The sequence below is a fragment of the Symphalangus syndactylus genome, chromosome 4 (genome assembly GCF_028878055.3).
Source record: "Symphalangus syndactylus isolate Jambi chromosome 4, NHGRI_mSymSyn1-v2.1_pri, whole genome shotgun sequence".
NCBI lineage: Eukaryota > Metazoa > Chordata > Mammalia > Primates > Hylobatidae > Symphalangus > Symphalangus syndactylus.
This window is the reverse complement of record NC_072426.2, coordinates 100169954-100188474: the sequence shown is the minus strand read 5'-3', so window position 1 is coordinate 100188474 and position 18521 is coordinate 100169954. Positions and strand designations below refer to the sequence as shown.

General features: G+C 41.0%; 1 protein-coding gene and 1 pseudogene across 3 annotated transcripts; both read right to left on the bottom strand.

The window, feature by feature from the left end:
• Window positions 1-204: 204 nt before the first annotated feature.
• Window positions 205-6386, bottom strand: LOC134736380 (large ribosomal subunit protein uL24-like; annotated as a pseudogene).
• An 85-nt stretch (window positions 6387-6471) lies between these two features.
• MSS51 (MSS51 mitochondrial translational activator) lies at window positions 6472-18489 on the bottom strand. Of its 3 annotated transcripts, XM_063637595.1 has the most exons (8): window positions 17178-18489; window positions 16112-16268; window positions 10655-10892; window positions 10200-10355; window positions 9204-9328; window positions 8408-8974; window positions 7987-8080; window positions 6472-7662 (listed from the first exon to the last, which is right to left on the bottom strand). In XM_063637595.1, the coding sequence occupies exons 3-8, from the start codon at window positions 10873-10875 to the stop codon at window positions 7443-7445; spliced, it is 1383 nt and encodes a 460-aa protein (XP_063493665.1). In that variant the 5' UTR covers window positions 10876-10892; window positions 16112-16268; window positions 17178-18489; the 3' UTR covers window positions 6472-7442. The 3 variants fall into 3 exon arrangements, 2 of the variants coding, with proteins under 2 accessions (XP_063493665.1, XP_055131764.1); XM_055275789.2 differs by having other exon boundaries at window positions 16112-18274; XR_008657234.2 differs by having other exon boundaries at window positions 7578-7662; window positions 7893-8080; window positions 16112-18274.
• Between the last annotated feature and the right edge of the window lie 32 nt (window positions 18490-18521).

The window sequence follows — 18521 nt, the reverse complement described above, 5'->3', positions numbered from 1 at the left end:
GATCTTTCTAAAGAATAAATTGGGTCATGTAATTCCCGTGATTAACTTCTTTAATAGCTTCCCACTGGAACCAGAAGAAAATAAAATCCAAACTCCTGATGATGGTCTATTAGGCCCTAGATAATCTGGTCCCTGCCTACATCGCTCATCTAATCCCTTTTCACTTTCTTTTTTTTTGAGACGGAAACTTGCTCTGTCGCCCAGGCTGGAGTGCGGTGGCGGTGGTGCAATCTTAGCTCACTGCAAGCTTCGCCTCCCAGGTTCACGCCATTCTCCTGGCTTAGCCTCCCGAGTAGCTGGGACTAAAGGTGCCTGCCACCACGCCCAGCTAATTTTTTTTGTATTTTTAGTAGAGACGGGGTTTCACCATGTTAGCCAGGATGGTCTAGATCTCCTGACCTCGTGATCCACCTGCCTCGGCCTCCCAAAGTGCTGGGACTACAGGCGTGAGCCACCGCGTCTGGCCTTCACTTTCCTTAATCACTAACCTCTGAACACAGTGGCCTTCGGTCCAAACATACCAAGCTTGTGACCAAATGCACCAGATTCTCAGGACCTTGGCACTTGCTATCGCTTCTACTAGGAATGTTCTCCATGGTGTCATCTCAAATGTGGTCTCCTCGCTGGGTGAGCTGGCTCACACCTATAATCCTAGCACTTTGGGAGGCCCAAGGCAGGCAGATCACTGAAACCCAGGAGTTGGAGACCAGCCTGGGCAACATGGCGAGACCCCATCTCTACAAAAAATACAAAAATTAGTCAGGCATAGTAGTGTGCACTTGTAATCCCATCTACTTAGGAGGCTCACAGGGGAGAACCACTTGAACCTGAGAGGCAGAGGCTGTAGTAAGCCAAGATCTCACTACTGCACTCCAGCCTGGGTGACAGAGCCTGACCCTATCTCAAAAAAAAAAACAAACAAAAAATGTCATCTCCTCAGAGAGGTACTTCCTGAACATTAGTAGCTGCCACCAGCACAACCACCACTACCAGCTATGCTCATTATTTAATTTTCCTTATACCACTTAAAAGCATCTGAAATTCTGTGTGTTTACTGTTTCTGTCCCCATCTAGAATGTAAGCTCCTTGAGAACAGGGATATCTTTAGAGCCTAGTAGTGAGTGTTTGATAAATAATTGATTGTCTGATTGACTACAATAGGGCCCCCAAAACCCAAGCCAACTACTTCATCTGGTGATCAGCCAAATACAGATTTATTTGCAACACTGGAAAAAACTGGCTCTGATAGACCTACTGAGAGAACCCATGTGCTACCCTAAAGGATTTTCAAAGGTAGATTTGACAATATTTTTTTCATTTCATATGCTGACTTTAGAAAACATAATTCCATTATATTGTCCTTGCTTATGTCAGTCTCCTATTAAGGGCAAAAGCCATCTTAGAATCCTCAGCATTTGACAATAAGCTAGGCATTTGGACTTTTATGCACTATCACTACCATTCTACTAAATTGGATGTTTTTGTGCTACCTGTTACTGTGTAGTTTCTAATTATATTCTGGCTGACAGATACATCACCCTTCATCCATCATAATCAGCAAACAAATCCTACAGATTTTACTTTCATGTTCTACCTGCAAAATGTCACTACTTATTTACTTGTAGTTAAAAATTACCTCTTGCTCTCCATATCTACTGATATAATCTTAGCTAACACCTACATTATCTCATCTGAACCATGACAATAGTGTCCTAACTGGATTTTCCATTACCAAACCATCTTACACACTACTGCTAGTTCAATCTGTGTTACTGAGCAAAATTCAAAATGGTATTTATCAAATAATAGCTATTAAGGACATACTATTTGCTAGGTACTGTGTTAAGGATTTAAATATCCTTATTTTTTACATTCTCTAAGATTAGAAAAATTTGGTAACAGCTTTACTGAAATATAATTCACCCATATAATGTGTACAATTCAATGATTTTTAGTACATTCAGAGTTGTGCATCTATCACCACAATCAATTTTAAAATGGTTATATCCCATACCCTTTACCCATCACCCCCAATACCCCCATCTTCCCCCTCCACATGCAGCCACTAATCTGTCTCCAGACTTGCCTATTCTGAGCATTTCATATAAATGCACTTGTACAATATGTAGTCTTTTGTAACTGGCTTTCATATTGTAACATAAATCAGTATTTCATTACTTTTATGGTCAAATACTATTTCCTTGTAAGGATTTACCACATTTTGCTTATCCATTCATAAGCTGATAGATATTTTGGTTGTTTTCATCTTTTGGCTGTCATGAATCATGCTGCTATGAATATTTATATACATATGATTTCATTTCTCATGGGTACAAACCTATGAGCAAAACTACTGGGTCAAATGGTAAGTCAATTTTTAACGTTTTTTTTTTTCTTTTTTTAAGAGACAGGGTCTTGATTTGTTGCCCAAGCTGGTCTCAAACTCCTTGCTTTAAGCAGTACTCCTAGCTCAGTCTCCCAAAGTGCTGGGATTACAGGCGTGAGTCATCATTACCTGGCCCTCAATGTTTAACTGTTTGAGGAACTGCCAGACTGTTTTCCAAATTGGCTGCATCATTTTACATTCCCACCAGCAGTGTATGAAGGTTACAATTTCTTCACATCCTCATCAACATTTGTTACTACCTGTTTTTTTTTTTTTATCATAGCCATCGTAGTGGGTATGAAGTGGTATCTGATTGTAATTTTAATTTGTACACCTTAATGATTGATGATGTTGGGCATCTTTTCAGGTACGTATTGGCCATTTATACATCTTTTTTGGAGAAATGTCTGTTCAGATCCTTTGCCCATTTTTAATTGAGTTATCTGTCCTTTTAAGTTGTAGGTCCCTTACCAGATATATAATTTATTAATATTTTCTCTCATTCTTTTTTTTTTTTTTTGAGACAGGATCTCGCTCTGTCACCCAGGCTGGAGTGCGATCATGGCTCACTGCAGCCTCCTGGGCTCAAGCGATCTTTCCACCTCAGCCTCCCAAGTAGTGTGACTACAGGCATGCGCCACCATGCCCAGCTAATTTTTTTTTGTAGAGATAGGTCTATGTTGCTTAGGCTCATCTTGAACTTCTGGGCTTAAGCAGTCCTCCCATCTTTGCCTCCTAAAATGTTGGGATTACAGGTGTGAGCCACCACACCTGGCCCAAAATTTTAAATTTTGATAGTCTAATTTATTTATTTTTATTTTGGTTGCTTGTGCTTTTGGTGTCATATCTAAGAAAACATTGCCAGATAAGTTCACGAAGATTTTCCCCTTTATTTTCTTTGAAGAGATTTAGTTTTAGGTATTTGAACCATTTTGAGTTAATCTTTGTATGTTGTGTGAGGTGGGGGTATAACTTTATTCTTCTGCACCTGGATATCCAGTTGTCCCAGCACTATTTGTTGAAAAGTCTGTTCTTTTCCCAATTAATTGTTTATGTACCCTTGTCAAAAATCAATTGACCATAAATGCTAAGGTTTTTTTTTCTTTTTTTTTTTTTTTTTTTTTTGAGACAGGTTCTCACTTTTCACCCAGGCTGGAGTGCAGTGGCACAATCTTGGCTCACTGCTGCCTCAACCTCCTGGGCTCAAGCGATCCTCTCACCTCAGCCCCTCAAGTAGCTAGGACTACAGGTATGTGTCACCACGCCCAGCTAATTTTTTTTGTATTTTTTTAGAGACAGGGTTTTGGGATGTTTCCCACACTGGTCTCAAACTCCTGAGCTCAAACGATCTGCTTGCCTCGGCCTCCCAAAGTGCTGGGATTACAGGCATGAACCACCATGCTCTGCTATTCTTGTTACAGTCTGAATGTTTTGTGACCCTCCTCCACCCTAAAACATACACATACACATACATACACCACACATATACAAATTCACATCCTGAAATCCTAACCTCTGGCTTTAGGAGGTGGGATCTTTGGGAAATTATTAGGTCATGAGGGCAGAGCCCTCATGAGTGGGATTAGTGTCCTTGTAAAAGAGGAAAGAGTGAGCTCAGTCACCCCTTCCACAGTAAGAACACGCCCTTCCCAGACACGAAATCGGCTAGTGCCTTGATTTTGGACTTTCCAGCTTCCAGAAATGTGGAAAATAAATTTGATGTTTACAAGCCACACAGTTCACAGTATTTTGTTACAGCAGCCCAAGCAGACTAAGATAATTCTCAATTCTATTGCACTGACCGTATGTCTATTCTATGCCAGTATCACATTGTCTTGACTACTACTATTTTGTACAGGTTGAGCATCCCTAATCCAAAAATTTGAAATTCAAAATGCTCCAAAGTGTATTTGGAAGCATCTTGAGTACCGAGATGCAAAATGTTCCAAAACCTGAAACTTTTGGAGTGCCAACATAGCACTCAAAGGATACGCTCACAGGAGCACTTCAGGTTTTCAGATTAGGGATATTGAACTGGTAAGTATATAATGATTATAGGTTTTGGAACTGGGGGCCGGGCACAGTGGCTCACGTCTGTAATCCCAGCACTTTGGGAGGCTGAGGAGGGTGGATCTCTTGAGCTCAGGAGTTCAAGACCAGCCTGGGCAACATGGCAAAACCCTGTCTCTACAAAAAATACAAAAATTGGCTGGGCATGGTGGCTTGCACTTGTGGTCCCAGCTACTAGGGATGCTGAGGTGGGAGGATCACTTGAGCCCGAGACTCTGTCTCAAACAACAAAAAAAAAGAAATTGGGATGTGTGAGTCCTCCAACTTTGCAAACATTTTCATTTAACTTCAATATTAATGTGGGATACTTGGTATTATCTCCATTTTACAGATGAAGAAACTAAGGCTTAGAGAAGTTTAGCTTCCCTTGCAATATAAAATTTGATGGCTGCTCCAGGATTCATACTCAGATCTACAAAAATCCACAATACTCCTATAATCTTATCTCAATCTACCTTCCAGACTTAATTTATACTAATCCCCAAAGGTACCTTCAAATATCCCATAGGCTTTTCTGCCTCCAAACTACTGGTCCTGTTGTTCCTTCCATCTTCAGTGCCTTGTGCTCTGTTTCAAAAAATTCTCACTCAGAATATTTTCACTATCGTTTAGCAAAATGATCTCTTTTCACTCTATTTTTTTTCTTTGTTTCAAGTTTTAATCAAAGCTTGTATATAAGATTACTTTATTCTTGCATCTTCACAATTGTTTCTTCCTTGTATTTGTCCTTTTCCTTTCCTATTTGGCCAGATTTGGCTTTCTGTTCAAGGATCTTTTTGTGGTCTTTGTCCAGTTTTAGCCTAGTGATGACTACCTTGCTAGGGTGAATGCCTATGTGGACAGTTGTGCCATTAGCTTTTTCCCACTACACCCGTTCATTGTAGATAATATATTTCTTCCTGTAAACCTGGACTACTTTGCCAATTTGCTGACGTTTATAGTGTCCTCGTACAATCTGAACTTCATCATCGTTTTGGATGGGCATGGATTGCACGTTGTACTTCTGTCTCAGCTCTTTGGAAAGAGGGGAAGACATAATTTTCCTGCGAATGTGGGAAGGTGCATTGAAATGCCTTTTGCAATTTTTGCTTCAGTCGGAAGTCACAAAGGGATTAAACTTCATTTTGGCCGCTCCCACTTCAGTGATGGCCGCAAGAAGGAAGAGAGCTCTTTTCACTCTATTTCCTTAGTACCAGAAGCCTCTCTCGTGTTTCTTACTCCATATTATACCTTGCAATAAAGGTATCTCCAAATACATAAATATTATTTCCTTTCCTAAGAATAAACACCATGTCTTATTCACCTTTCAATCTCCCCAAAGCCAAAATACAGTACCTGTAGTATGACAGATACTGTTTTCAATGAATATATGAAATTCTAAAATTATCCCTATTAGAGGGGGCAATAGAATGTGTATATGTGTGTTAGGGTGATGGGCTGTATGTGTGCGAGAGACAGTCATGGCAAGATTGTAGGAATGAATACCTAGGAAATGTCCTAATTCTGAGAGTATGATGAGAAAAGGATGACCTTGGCTGGGCACAATGTCTCACACCTGTAATCCTAACACTCTGGCAGGCTGAGGTGGGAGGATTGCTTGAGCCCAGGAGTTTGAGACCAGCCTGGGCAACACAAGGAGGCCCTGTCTCTAGAAAAAAAAAAAGTTAGCTGGGCGTGATGGTATGTACTCAACTACTGTAAGTCCCAACTACTTGAGAGGATGAGATGGAAGGATCACTTGAGCCCAGGAGTCTGCGGCTGCAAAGAGCTATGATAATGCCACTGCACTCTAGCCTTGGTGACAGAGCAAGACTCTGTCTCCAAAAAAAAAAAAAAAAAGAAAAAAGAAAAAGAAATAAAAAAGAAAAGGATGACATGAGGCAAATGGTTGACAGAGTGGCAGACCCAGAGAACTGATGCTAATTACTCTGTTGGCAAGAGAGAAACTTCCAGTCTTGAGGTGTTATGTGCAGATGAGTAATACTTGCCAGTGAATAGGAAATAAAACAAGTGACTTAAGAAGCCCCAAACTGAGTTTATTGGGGTATAGAATGGGGGATAATAAGTAACTCCAGTATATTCAGGTAAAGTCTGATATAGCTTGGGATATCTAAAATATAACACCAGGGCTACTCTAGGGTCAAATGTCCCCAAGAGAAAACAGGAAAATTAGACATTTGTCTCAAAAAAGCCAGGAAACAGGACACTGTACCAATGTTTACAACCTCATCCATGTTCCCAGTGACTTCCCTGACTTGTCCATTCTTGCACCACTTCAAGTCATCATTTCCATTTTTTTAGCCCAAATTACTGGATGAGAAGAAAGTCTTTTTCAGAAGAATAAGGTGGTTCTCATTCTTCTCCTCAGTGCCATCTGGTTCCAGTCAAAAGGTAAACTTCCTTACAAAGGAAAGTGTTAGGAACTATAAGCTCTGGAAAGACCAACATCAGGGCCTCTTCCCACCCACTAAATCTAATTTCCTATCTCTAGAGGCTACTGTGGCTAAACTCTTAGAAACAATTATATTGGCTGGGCATGGTGGCTCATGGCTGTAATCCCAGAACTTTGGGAGGTCGAGGCAGGCAGATCACTTGAGGTCAAGCGTTTGATACAAGCCTGGCCAGCATGGCGAAATCCTGTCTCTACTAAAAATACAAAAATTAGCCGGGTGTGGTGGTGTGCACCTGTAATCCCAGCTACTAGGGAGGCTGAGGCAGGAAAACCACTTGAACCCAGGAGGCAGAGGCTGCAGTGAGCCGAGATCGCGCCACTGAACTCCAGCCTGGGCAACAGAGCAAGACTCCATCTCAAAAAAAGAAAGAAACCAGTTATGTTATACAGAAACTCTCATTCAGCTTAGAATTTTTACCCAAACAGTGAATGAGGTTTAGAATACAGTGTTTTTCAAAGTTTGCAAGAACCTGGCATTAGCAGGGTAATTTCATCACAACCTCCCAATTTTCCAGATGTCCAGTCATGATCTATTTAAATCCCACCATCCACTTTCTCTTCTAATTGCCTATTATCCAGCTGACAGGAGCTTCCAAGAAACATGATATAGTATGCACTGCAGTATACTGGCTGCTTGTTGGGGTTGGAATAGACCTGTTCAGGTTTGAGGGACATGAAAGGATTAGCCCCAAAGGCAGTGATGTGTGTATCCAGTTCCACCAGAATCTGCAAAGAGGATACCAACTCCTGATGGCTGTAGAAGAGAGAGAAGAAAAATTACTCTACTGATGGTGACAGAGATAAAGGAAAAATTGCCCAAGAGCCTGACATTTCTGTAATCACCAATCCCCCAAATTGCCTAAGGCTGGACTAGGCAAGGGCTATCCTTCCCTCCCAAATGTCTCATTAAATACTCAATTAACTAGCAAAGGACTGTTCCAAGGGGATGAAAAAGCCATATGCAGAAAAGATGAATATCCTCACCAGAAGGTAGATGAGCAAGATGGGGCAAAATGAGCTCATCTATATAAAGAAAGATGTAGTCAGGGAAGTATCACAAATAGGAAGAGGTCAAAACCTGTAAACAGTAATCAATGTAGGAATCTTATAGTCACGAAGTAGCAGCAGGGTGGGCAGCCAAGCCTCCATCAAGTCTGGAGAGGAATGGAAACCTGTGGAACAAAAATGAAAATGGGAATAGGGAAAGACTAAAGCAGACCCTAAGAGCAAGATATTTCTTTGATTGTGAGCACCCCATCCCTCACCTTGCTTATCCCCAATCATTACTATCATCATCATCATCATCATCATCATCTACTCTTCAATGAAAAATTCTAAACCCAAGTGTAGTACATATGGCAAATGATCAGGAAAAGTTGTCATCATATTGTGTTTAATGAGACCAAATGAATGGGGTTCCAAAGACAGAAGATAGAAGATTCAGGATGGAAAATTCTCAGGGGAGCCACCCTCTATTCCCCTGAACCAATGACTCTTACCTGGATGGAATGCCGCCACCAAATCTGGATGGTGTGTCTGCCCGGTCTCTACTTGCTCCTCCCAGAAGTCATGGTAGAGGCCCCTGTGGGCACTAAGCTGAATTGTGCCAGGTTCCAGGGGTGAAGTTGAGGTGCTCTGTGAAAAGCCAGTAGCTACGTCTACACCCACCATGACCACACGGAGTCCAAGGTGCCCAGGAAACATGTAACCAAGCTCATCATAGTCCCCTGGGCGAGTAAGAAATGTCTCCACATGGGAAGCACCAATCACATGCACTGTGCTTCCCCCAATCCTCCTAACATCTATCCCCAAGGCCCGAAGTCCTAGACCTATAGTCAAGGGCCGTGACAGGACATCTGTCAGCAGCCGCTTCAAAGATCCCTGCAGGACATCCGGGTCTGGCCTTGGCCGTCCTACACTGGCCCATAAGGTGGTCACGGCATGACTAACTAGCACAGCATCCAATGTAGCATCTAGGTGTAACCCCTTCATAGAAAACCAGGAGTCCCAGTCCTGTACAGCTTCAGGTGGCCATGGCCAAGGTCCTGAGGGTAGGACAAAATCACCTGTAGGAAAGAAGAAATAAGAAGTAACCTAATGCTTTTCTGGCTTCAAAATTTCCCCCTCACTAATGATCAATATTCCCTCCATGTTCACTCTGCCAACCTGTGCACAGGGCTGCCCCATCCTTTGCCCCACTTCCTCATTTTTTCATAACAATATGATTTTGTATCTTCCTTTAAATGCAATCAACTATGACCATTATGGCAGAGATCCTCAACACCACCACTCCACCTGTGACCAGAAGCCATTCCATGAGACGGTCCACAGCCACAAGACGAAGCTCTTGACAAACCCTCTTGTGTGCAGGCCAGTCTGACCTCTGGCACTCTGGACCACAGTAATAGACATTTCTGCACCTGAGAGAATGAGAGAGAAATAGTTCTTATACTATAAATGTGATTGGGGTTATCTGAAGAAAGGAACTGATATTCCTGCACCTAGGATGGTGAATGGGTAAGGAAGGTAGGGAGAGGAATGACAGCTGATGCACCAATTTTGGGGACTACATTTGACAGACAAGGCAGGAGGGATTGGGAATATAATTATTCTGCCAGACAGAGTGATACCTTACTCTCTATCTGGAACAACTCACTTTTTATATCACTTTTAGAAAAAACACCACGAGTTTGCAGCTGTCCTCTCCTAACAGGTATGGTTCAACCCCCACCTCCCCAGAACAAATGTAGTCTTACTCAAGTACTCGAGAGAGAGAGAGAGAATTGTATCGTGGTTTCTTGTCTCACTTCCCAATAACACCAGAAATAAGCAGGATTAGAACACTGTTCTAATCTCTGTAGCCTGGGTGACAAAAAATGAGGACCTAAGTCTTAGGTTATTTTGAAAACTTTCAGATCTTTCCTCTTGGAATGAGGTTGTAGTACAAGGTCATTTCTTTTTTTTTTTTTCTTTTTGAGACAGAGTCTCGCTGTGTCATCCAGGCTGGAGTGCAGTGTGCAATCTCGGCTCATTGTAACCTCTGCCTCCTGGGTTCAAGCAATTCTCCCACCTCAGCCTCTCGAGTAGCTGAGACTACAGGTGTGTGCCACCACACCAGGCTAATTTTTGTATTTTTAGTAGAGACAAGGTTTTGCCGTGTTGGCCAGGTTGGCCTCATGTGATCCACCTGCCTCGGCCTCCCAAAGTGCTGGGATTACAGGCATGAGTCATCATGCCCGGCTAGTACAGGATCATTTCTGAATGTCTCCCTATTAGCCCCCAACGAGTCACCTCTTACAGTGCCGGAGAACCTTGGAGTCTGAAAGCCCACTAGGGAGTGCTCTACAGTGAGCACAGAATCGAAATGTGTCTTCCATCCTCTGGAACATTTCTTGAGGACATCGAAATCCAAAGCCTGATAGAGGGGTACCCCCATCTACCACCAACCTGCAGAGACAGCATGGAGAAGGAATGACAATGGGGAAAGGAATATCTCCAAAATCTCTCATGCCCCTCATCTTGTCTCCTACATATTTCCACTTACTCCTACGTCTCCCACTGCCATCATTTTTCACTTAAGTGAATATTTCTTCTTTTATAGTAATACAGTAACTGGCAAAAGTCAGGATGAGAAAATCTCTTATTGCAAATACTCCATATTCCCCAAACTGTACTCCCTCTCCACCTTCTGAAATTTACTTCTACCAGAGACAATATATCCCTTTTCCATAGAGCTGGTCACTCACTTATATTCTTCATAGCTTTTCATGTTCAGCTTTTGAAGGATCAGCTGCGATAGGCCAGGAACATTATCATCCAAGGAGAAGAAGCCAAGTGTGTCAATGCTAGGGCCAGGTTTTGAGGGGGTCAGAGGCACAGGGGTCACAATTGTGGTTGGGGCCATGATGATGGGAGCCACTGATGAGGGAGGTTTCTTGTGCCTTCGTCGCCGGGACCGTGGAGCCATTGCCTGTCCAGTGATACCTGGAGATTATATGCAGAACAGACATGGAATGGAATTTTACAAGCTGGACACATGTGAAGTATTTTCATATGCTTGATCTTTCATTTCTCATTCCAGTCTCTCAGACCCAGGTTATCAGTAAGATTTATTCAGTATTTACTGGTTATTGATCACCATAGGCAGCTGTGGAAAATAGGGAAGAAATAATTTGTTGTTGTTGTTGTTTTTTGAGACAGAGTCTCGCTCTGTCTCCCAGGCTGGAGTGCAGCAGCGTAATCTCAGCTCACTCCACCTCCTAGGTTCAAGTACTTCTCCTGCCTCAGCCTCCCGAGTAGCTGGGACTACGGGCAGGCGCCACCATGCCCAGCTAATTTTTGTATTTTTTAGTAGAGATGGGGTTTCACCATGTTGGTCAGGCTGGTCTCAAACTCCTGACCTCAGGTGATCCACCCACCTTGGCCTCCCAAAATGCTAGGATTACAGGCTTCAGCCACCGTGCCCAGCCAAGAAGAAATAATTTTATATGAATATAATTTATACATATTAAGTCCTATACATTATATATATATATATACACACACACACATATATATGTAAGTAAATGCATAAAAAAAGATTTGGCAGGGCCCATAAAAAACTGCTAACAGCCAGGCGTGGTGGCTCACGCCTGTAATCCCAGCACTTTGGGAGGCTGAGGCGGGCGGATCACCTGAGGTCAGGAGTTCAAGACCAGCCTGGCCAACATGGTGAAACCCCGTCTCTACTAAAAATACAAAAAATTAGCTGGGCGTGGTGGTGGGTGCCTATAATCCCAGCTACTTGGGAGGCTGAGGCAGAACTGCTTGAACCCATGAGGCGGAGGTTGCGGTGAGCCGAGATCACGCCATTGCACTCCAGCCTGGGACAACAAGAACGAAACTCCGTCTAAAAAAAAAAAAAAAAGAGAAAGAAAACTGGTAACAGTGATTAACTCTGAATAGGGTAAGAAGGCAGTTAAACAGGAACTGGGCTGATCGAACAGGACTGTATACTTACCTGTAATGTCTGACTTTTTTAATAAGGAGAAAATATAGATATATCTTTAATGTATTTTAAAACTCAATTTAAAAGAGGAAAAAGCAATAGAAGTTTTAGTTCTCCAAAGTGACCATCCAATTGGAGAGTTAGACAGTTTAATCTAGAGAGAGAAAACATTTATTTTGAAAGACTTATTATCACATGTATAAGCAATAAGCCAAGAAGTAAAAATTAAATGTAATATAAAACGTGCACTAAGAGTTATGTAGTCAAGCAAGTCAGAAAAATTTCCTAAAGTGATAAGTTTTGAGGTAGAAGTAAGCCTACACTCAGTCACTATCTGGCTGTGACTCTGTGCTGTCCTCTTTCCCTGTCTCATCTTCTCCCATGCCTTCCATAAGAGCTGAGCAAACAGAAAGGACCATACGAGAAAAATTAAAATGTCCATTCATGTAATATATATTTACTGATAAACAGATGAAATCATTTGCAAAACACTATATATTGAAGCAAATATGAGAAATATATATCTAAATGTCTTGTAGAGAGATTAGATGTAGACTATAAGGTACTATATAAATCCAACCAGAAAAATGCAACTAAAGCACTAATGGGAGATCAGAAGAAGAAAATCTCTTCAGTGGGTGAGAATCTCTTCAGTGGCTTTCTTCATGAAGCAGGTAGCAGTTGGAATAGACCTTGAAAGATGGGAATACTTTGAATACTTGGAAATAGGGAAAAAAGAAATTCTAAGCACAGAGGAGAGAATAAACACAGAAATATAGACAGAAACATTCTACAAATTAATGAAATAGAATGACTCGAGTTTGAATGTTTAAAGACCTAAACTTAAGAAGTAAAACTATAAAAGTCTATGGGGAAAGGTTCATGACATAGGTTTGGCAAAAATTTCTAGGATATGACACCAAAAGCACAGGCAACACCACCGCCACCAAAATAGATAAATTGGACAGCAAAATTAAAAACTTCTGTGCATCAAAGGATGCTAAACTAACAACAGAGTTAAATGACACCCCAAAGAATGGAAGAAAATATTTGCACATCATATATCTGATAAGGGGTTAGTATTCAAAATATATAAAGAATTCCCACAACTCAATAACAAAGAACAAACAAAAAAACCCACCAAACAACCCAACTAAAAAATTGGGCAAAACATGTGAACAGACATTTTCCCAAAGAATATATGCAAGTGGACAATAAACACAAGAAAATATGCTCAATAGTCATTAGGAAAATGCAAATCAGAACCACAGTGAGATATTACTTCATACCCACTAGTATGGCTACTATAAAAAAAAAACACAGAAAATAACAAGTGTTGATGAGGATATGGCATAATTTGAACCCTTGTACACTGCAAGTGAGAATGTAAAATGGTGCCACCACTATAGAAAACAGTATGGCAGTTCCCCAAAAAGTTAACATAATATTACTATATAACCAGAAATTTCATTCTTAGGTATGTGCCCAAAATATTTAAAAACAGATACTCAAACCAATACTTATATGTGAATGTTCATAGCAGCACTATTCACAACAGCTAAAAGGTAGAAACAACCCAAAGGTCCATCAATGGATAAATGGATAAACAAATTGGGATATAAATATACATATGAAGATGTATATTATTCAGCTATAAAAAGAAATGAAATACTGATACATGCTACAATGTAGATGAACTTCAAAAAACATTATGCTAAGTGAAGAAAGCCAAACACAAAATGTTATATACATGTTGTATGATGCCATTTCTATGAAATATCCAGAATAGGTAAACCCAGAGACAGAAAGCAGATTGGTAGTTGCTAAGGGCTGGGTGGAAGGGAAAATGGGGAGTAACTGCTTAATGGTTATGGGGTCTTCTTTTGGGGTGATAAAAATGTTTTGGAACAGACAAAATTGGTGGTTGAACAATACTGTGAATACACTAAATGCCATTTAATTGCTCACTTTAAAATTATTAATTTTATATGATTTTCGCTTCAATTAAAAAAGAAAGGAAGGAAGGTATTCATAGAGACTGAGAGGCTAAAAAGTTATTAATCCCCAGACTGTCCTCAGGTACAGAGAAATGATAGAGGATTAAAAACGCTGGCAGTGTGAATGAGAAAACTGTTAAAGTTCAGACCAGGGATCATGTTTTGTTACAAAAATGATCTGACATTTGATCCTTCTAGATCAGATCTGTTAGGAAAAACCTCAGAATCATCATGCAGCTGAGGTGTATGCAGGTGGCAAAAATAAACAAAAAGTTCCCAGAATTATCCAGCTCATATCCATATCTTACAACATGACTCTTAAAAACCTGTCCTCAGGTTAATGGAGGAACAAATTTGTATTTTCCTTTGTACTTTCTTTCTCTTCATCCTTGTTTCCATCCACCCTCTTAGTCTCCCCTTATCCCATGGGTGAATGGATGGTTTCAGAGTCCACAGAACAGAAATAGTCAAGCTCAACTGTATACCATATCCTATATATTATCTTCAATGAAGAAGAAATTGGACCTAATGATATTAGATTATCTTAGGGTTTAAGGGTCATGTCCTTTTACCAAAAGAGTAGATGGAATTGCCCTTCACACTTTAGGACCCCATTTCCAACAGCTCACCTCATTCTGTCCTCCACTTTTAATCACCTCACATTCTCATTGCATTTTCAGAATCACTGCCATTCTACGAAAAGCATTTATCTACTCTATCCACCTGCCTCAGGCAAGATAACACTTTCTTTTTCTTCCTTTCTTTGAGACGGAGTCTCACTCTGTCACCCAGGCTGGAGTGCAGTGGTGCGATCTTGGCTCACTGCAACCTCCACCTCCTGGGTTCAAGTGATTCTCCTGCCTCAGCCTCCTGAGTAGCTGGGATACAGGCTCGCGTCACCATGCTCGGCTAATTTTTGTATTTTTAGTAGAGACGGGATTTCACCATGTTGGTCAGGCTGGTCTCGAACTCCTGACCTCGTGATCCATCCGCCTCGACCTCCCAAAGTGCTAGGATTACAGGCATGAGCCACGGCGCCCAGCCAAGACAACACTTTCTTAAACCTTGAAAGAATGGACTTTTTTTTTTTTTTAATAGGTATGGAAGGAAAGTGTGATTTGAGACAACTCTAGGGTCTTAAATCCCAGAATTTATAATAGATATCTCCCTGAAGTTAAAACAAGTCTTTTTGCTGCAATGGAAGCAAGTCACTTAAGGTCAGAAAGGTACTGCTTTACTTATCTGCATTTCCAAGGAGAGGTCTTCCTCTAAAGGAAGATTAGCTTTTGGCAATCTGGGAGTTGGCTGAACTGGTTAGAAAGCAAAAGGATCACACAGTTTGGGGAAGAGGAGTGGTGGTAAAAATCCCTAATATCACAGTCTCCTCTGTGTCTAGAGCACAGTGTTCATGATACAAATGAGTTACCTTTCTGGCAGAAAAGTAAGAAGGTGGGTGAGAAGCCAGGTCTTTGTCTTTGATCTGCATCTATATACATCACCAGGTTCATGTTTGAGTTTGTATACCCCAGGCCCAGACACAGCTTCCCTGGTTCTAATTCTCCTGCAAAAAGCCCCAGGCTACTCCCTGTTCACGGGTTATAAACTGAGAGAAACAAACGAAAAAACAGGGGACTCGCGGGAGAAGCTGGAAAGAATTGCAGTAAGCTCTTTGAACTTTCCAGAGTCTAGAATGTTCTCCACTTAGAAAGGGAATCCCTTTCATTTTTTTCTAGCCATCCCCAGTGACTTAAGCTCTAATTTAGTCCCGGTATAAGAAAGAGAACACCAACACCAAGAACTGGAGAGGAGACATGATCTTGATTGCCTAGAAAAACTTTTATCCTTCATGTCCAAATTACAAGACAAAATATTCCTAGACCTAGGTTTCCCATCTTCTTCTTTACCACCAAGAGTCCCAAGCTTCACCTAAACTACAGTCATATTTTCACTATCTCCAGATAAGGAGTGCTCATCTAATTTTCTGTAAGTCACCAAAAAATGCAAAACGTCTTTGGGGAGGTAGGGAGAAGGGGGAGTGAAATTGGTCATTGGAGATCCTGATAAGGGGGTAGGAAAAGAGAAGGAGAAATGCATTAAGGACACTGTAATTATGGCCACATTCAGCTGTTTAATCAGTGATTAACACTGCCTGGGGTGATAAATACTTTACTCAATTATAAACTAAGCAAGCAGACAGGTTGACCGAAAAAAATACTTACCCTGCTAAGTCCTCGGCTTCCTTCCTTCTCTCTTTCCTCCAAGAGAAATGAGTGCTTGATCTCTTCAGATCTAGGTTGTGGCTTACTTGCAGCTGTCGTTCATATCACTTTCCTTTGCAAACTGCTGAAATGCTGAGTCTCAGTGATTAAGTGTGCCCTGCCAATCAGACAGACAAGGCTGAATTCTCCCCAATGAGGCAAAGAGGGATCTGTTCCCCTGCCTGAGGGCTTCTTTCTAACCTTTGTTCTCTGCCAAGAGGGCTCAGGACTGTCAACACTCCCAAGTGTTAGCCAAGTAAAGGCCAGGCAGGCTGACAAAAAAGGAAACCTACTGCTTCCTAGACTTCTCTCACTCAAGGCAGTATTTCTGTTCTGTTTACAGCTTCAGAAAAAAACCCCTTTGGATTAGTGCAGAAGTCAATATTTGATTGGAAAGGGTAAGCACTTTTCCAACCAAGTGGGAGGAACCAGAGGACCCTCTGGAGTTCTGTTTGTTGATCTAGACACAGGATGAGTTCCCCCAGGCCCGGTGTCCTTTTTTAGCATAACAAACATTGTTCAAACAAAACTCAACAATGTCCAATCTTGGATTAAGTAGAAGGGAGAAAATAAATGGCCATTTAACGGTACAGAATGAAATCAGTTGTAGGGGAAACATGCAGAATTAACTTGTAAAATTCACTTTCCCTGAAAGAAGGGTAAGATAACTCTCTGAGAGTGTCATCAGGAGCACTTTATCTGTTTAAGAGAGGAATAAATGCTTCTGGGATATTAAACAAAACCAAAATATTAGTTAATGACTAAAAATACATACTATTTCTAGGAAAAGAAAATAGAAAAGAATCAGCTCAACAATTCTCTTATCCTCCTTGTAATTGCAGCTGATCCAGGAAATTCAATTCCACATTCCTAGCTTCTTTCTACTTACAGCTATCCTATCTGAAGTTGTTAGGGCAGTGGTCCTAAAAGACTGCAAGATCTTTCTTACCCTCAAAAAATTTTTTTAAAAATTTTAAATAAAAAAGTTCTGACTTGCTGCTTATATCTGGCCCCAGCTCTCACTTACCTGCTTCTTTGAACATCATCAAACTGGGGAACAGAATCACTTGCAATGAGGTCCCGGAATGTGGCAAATCAAATCCACACAGGAACCCCAAACTGTAAAAAGTACAAACTACAGGCAGGGAAGGTGGAAGAAAAGTGTTAAGGATTCAACCAAACACTGCATAACATTACGTAGAATAGCTGTGGATAAAGGAAAATCAGTTGCAATAGGCAAAAACCCTAACTAAAATAGGGGTAATTCACTTTGAGCAAAAGTTTCAGGTCAACTTCAAATTTAACAGGCTTCAAAATTTAGCTGAGAACCTCAAATGTTTTGAGTTTCTGTTAATAATGGCTGAACTGCAGAAGATACAAGACATCAGAGACTGACTTTTCTAATTCAGAAGTTGTCAATGAATATAAAGGAGAATGGTAATACAGAAAAAGTTTGATGTTGAATACTTATATTTTACCATCACTATGACTTGCTCTGGTAGACATTTAAAGTTACAAAGTCTGAACTTTTCACAATTTATATTCATCATGAGTTGCATTTAAAAAATCTTAATAAATGGCATGCTGTGAAATGAATTATGAAGAAAGACTAGAAAGAGGTTCCTATTCAACATGTAGGAAGTGGTCTGTGAGGCACTATGTGATACTTTATCACTCTTCAGGTATATTGCTTTTCCTGAGTTTGGTTCCTTTCTCTTATTTTCCTCTTAAATTTTACCATCAATCCATAGTTTTTTTGCTGATCGTACTTAATGCTCACCCATGATTCCCACAAACACTATATAATGCTAGTTATGCACCTAAGGGCTAGGGAAGTTCCTGGCACCTGATATACTAGTTAAACTCTTATTTACTTTTTAATTTTTCTATTGGGTCTATTTTAGCCAGATAAACTCTTTACTGAATAGCTTTCATAAAACAACATCGACAACAATCTTTAAGGTATGCAATGCATTAATAACTTTAGAGCAAACTCATGGACTGCTTTGTAAGTTAATATTTTGATTAACTTACAAAGAGAGTTATAATAACTAACAATTTGTGGCCGGGCGTGGTGGCTGACACCTGTAATCCCAGCACTTTGGGAGGCTGAGGTGGGCGGATCACGAGGTCAGGAGTTTTGAGACCAGCCTGGCCAACGTGGTGAAACCCCGTCTCTACTAAAAATACAAAAATTAGCCAGGTGTGGTGGTGGGCGCCTGTAGTCCCAGGTACTTGGGAGGCCGAGGCAGGAGAATTGCTTGAACCCAGGAGGCGGAGGTTGCAGTGAGCCAAGATCATGCCACTACATTCCAGCCCGGGTGACAGAGCGAGACTCCATCTCAAAAAAAAAAAAAGAAAGAAAAAGAAG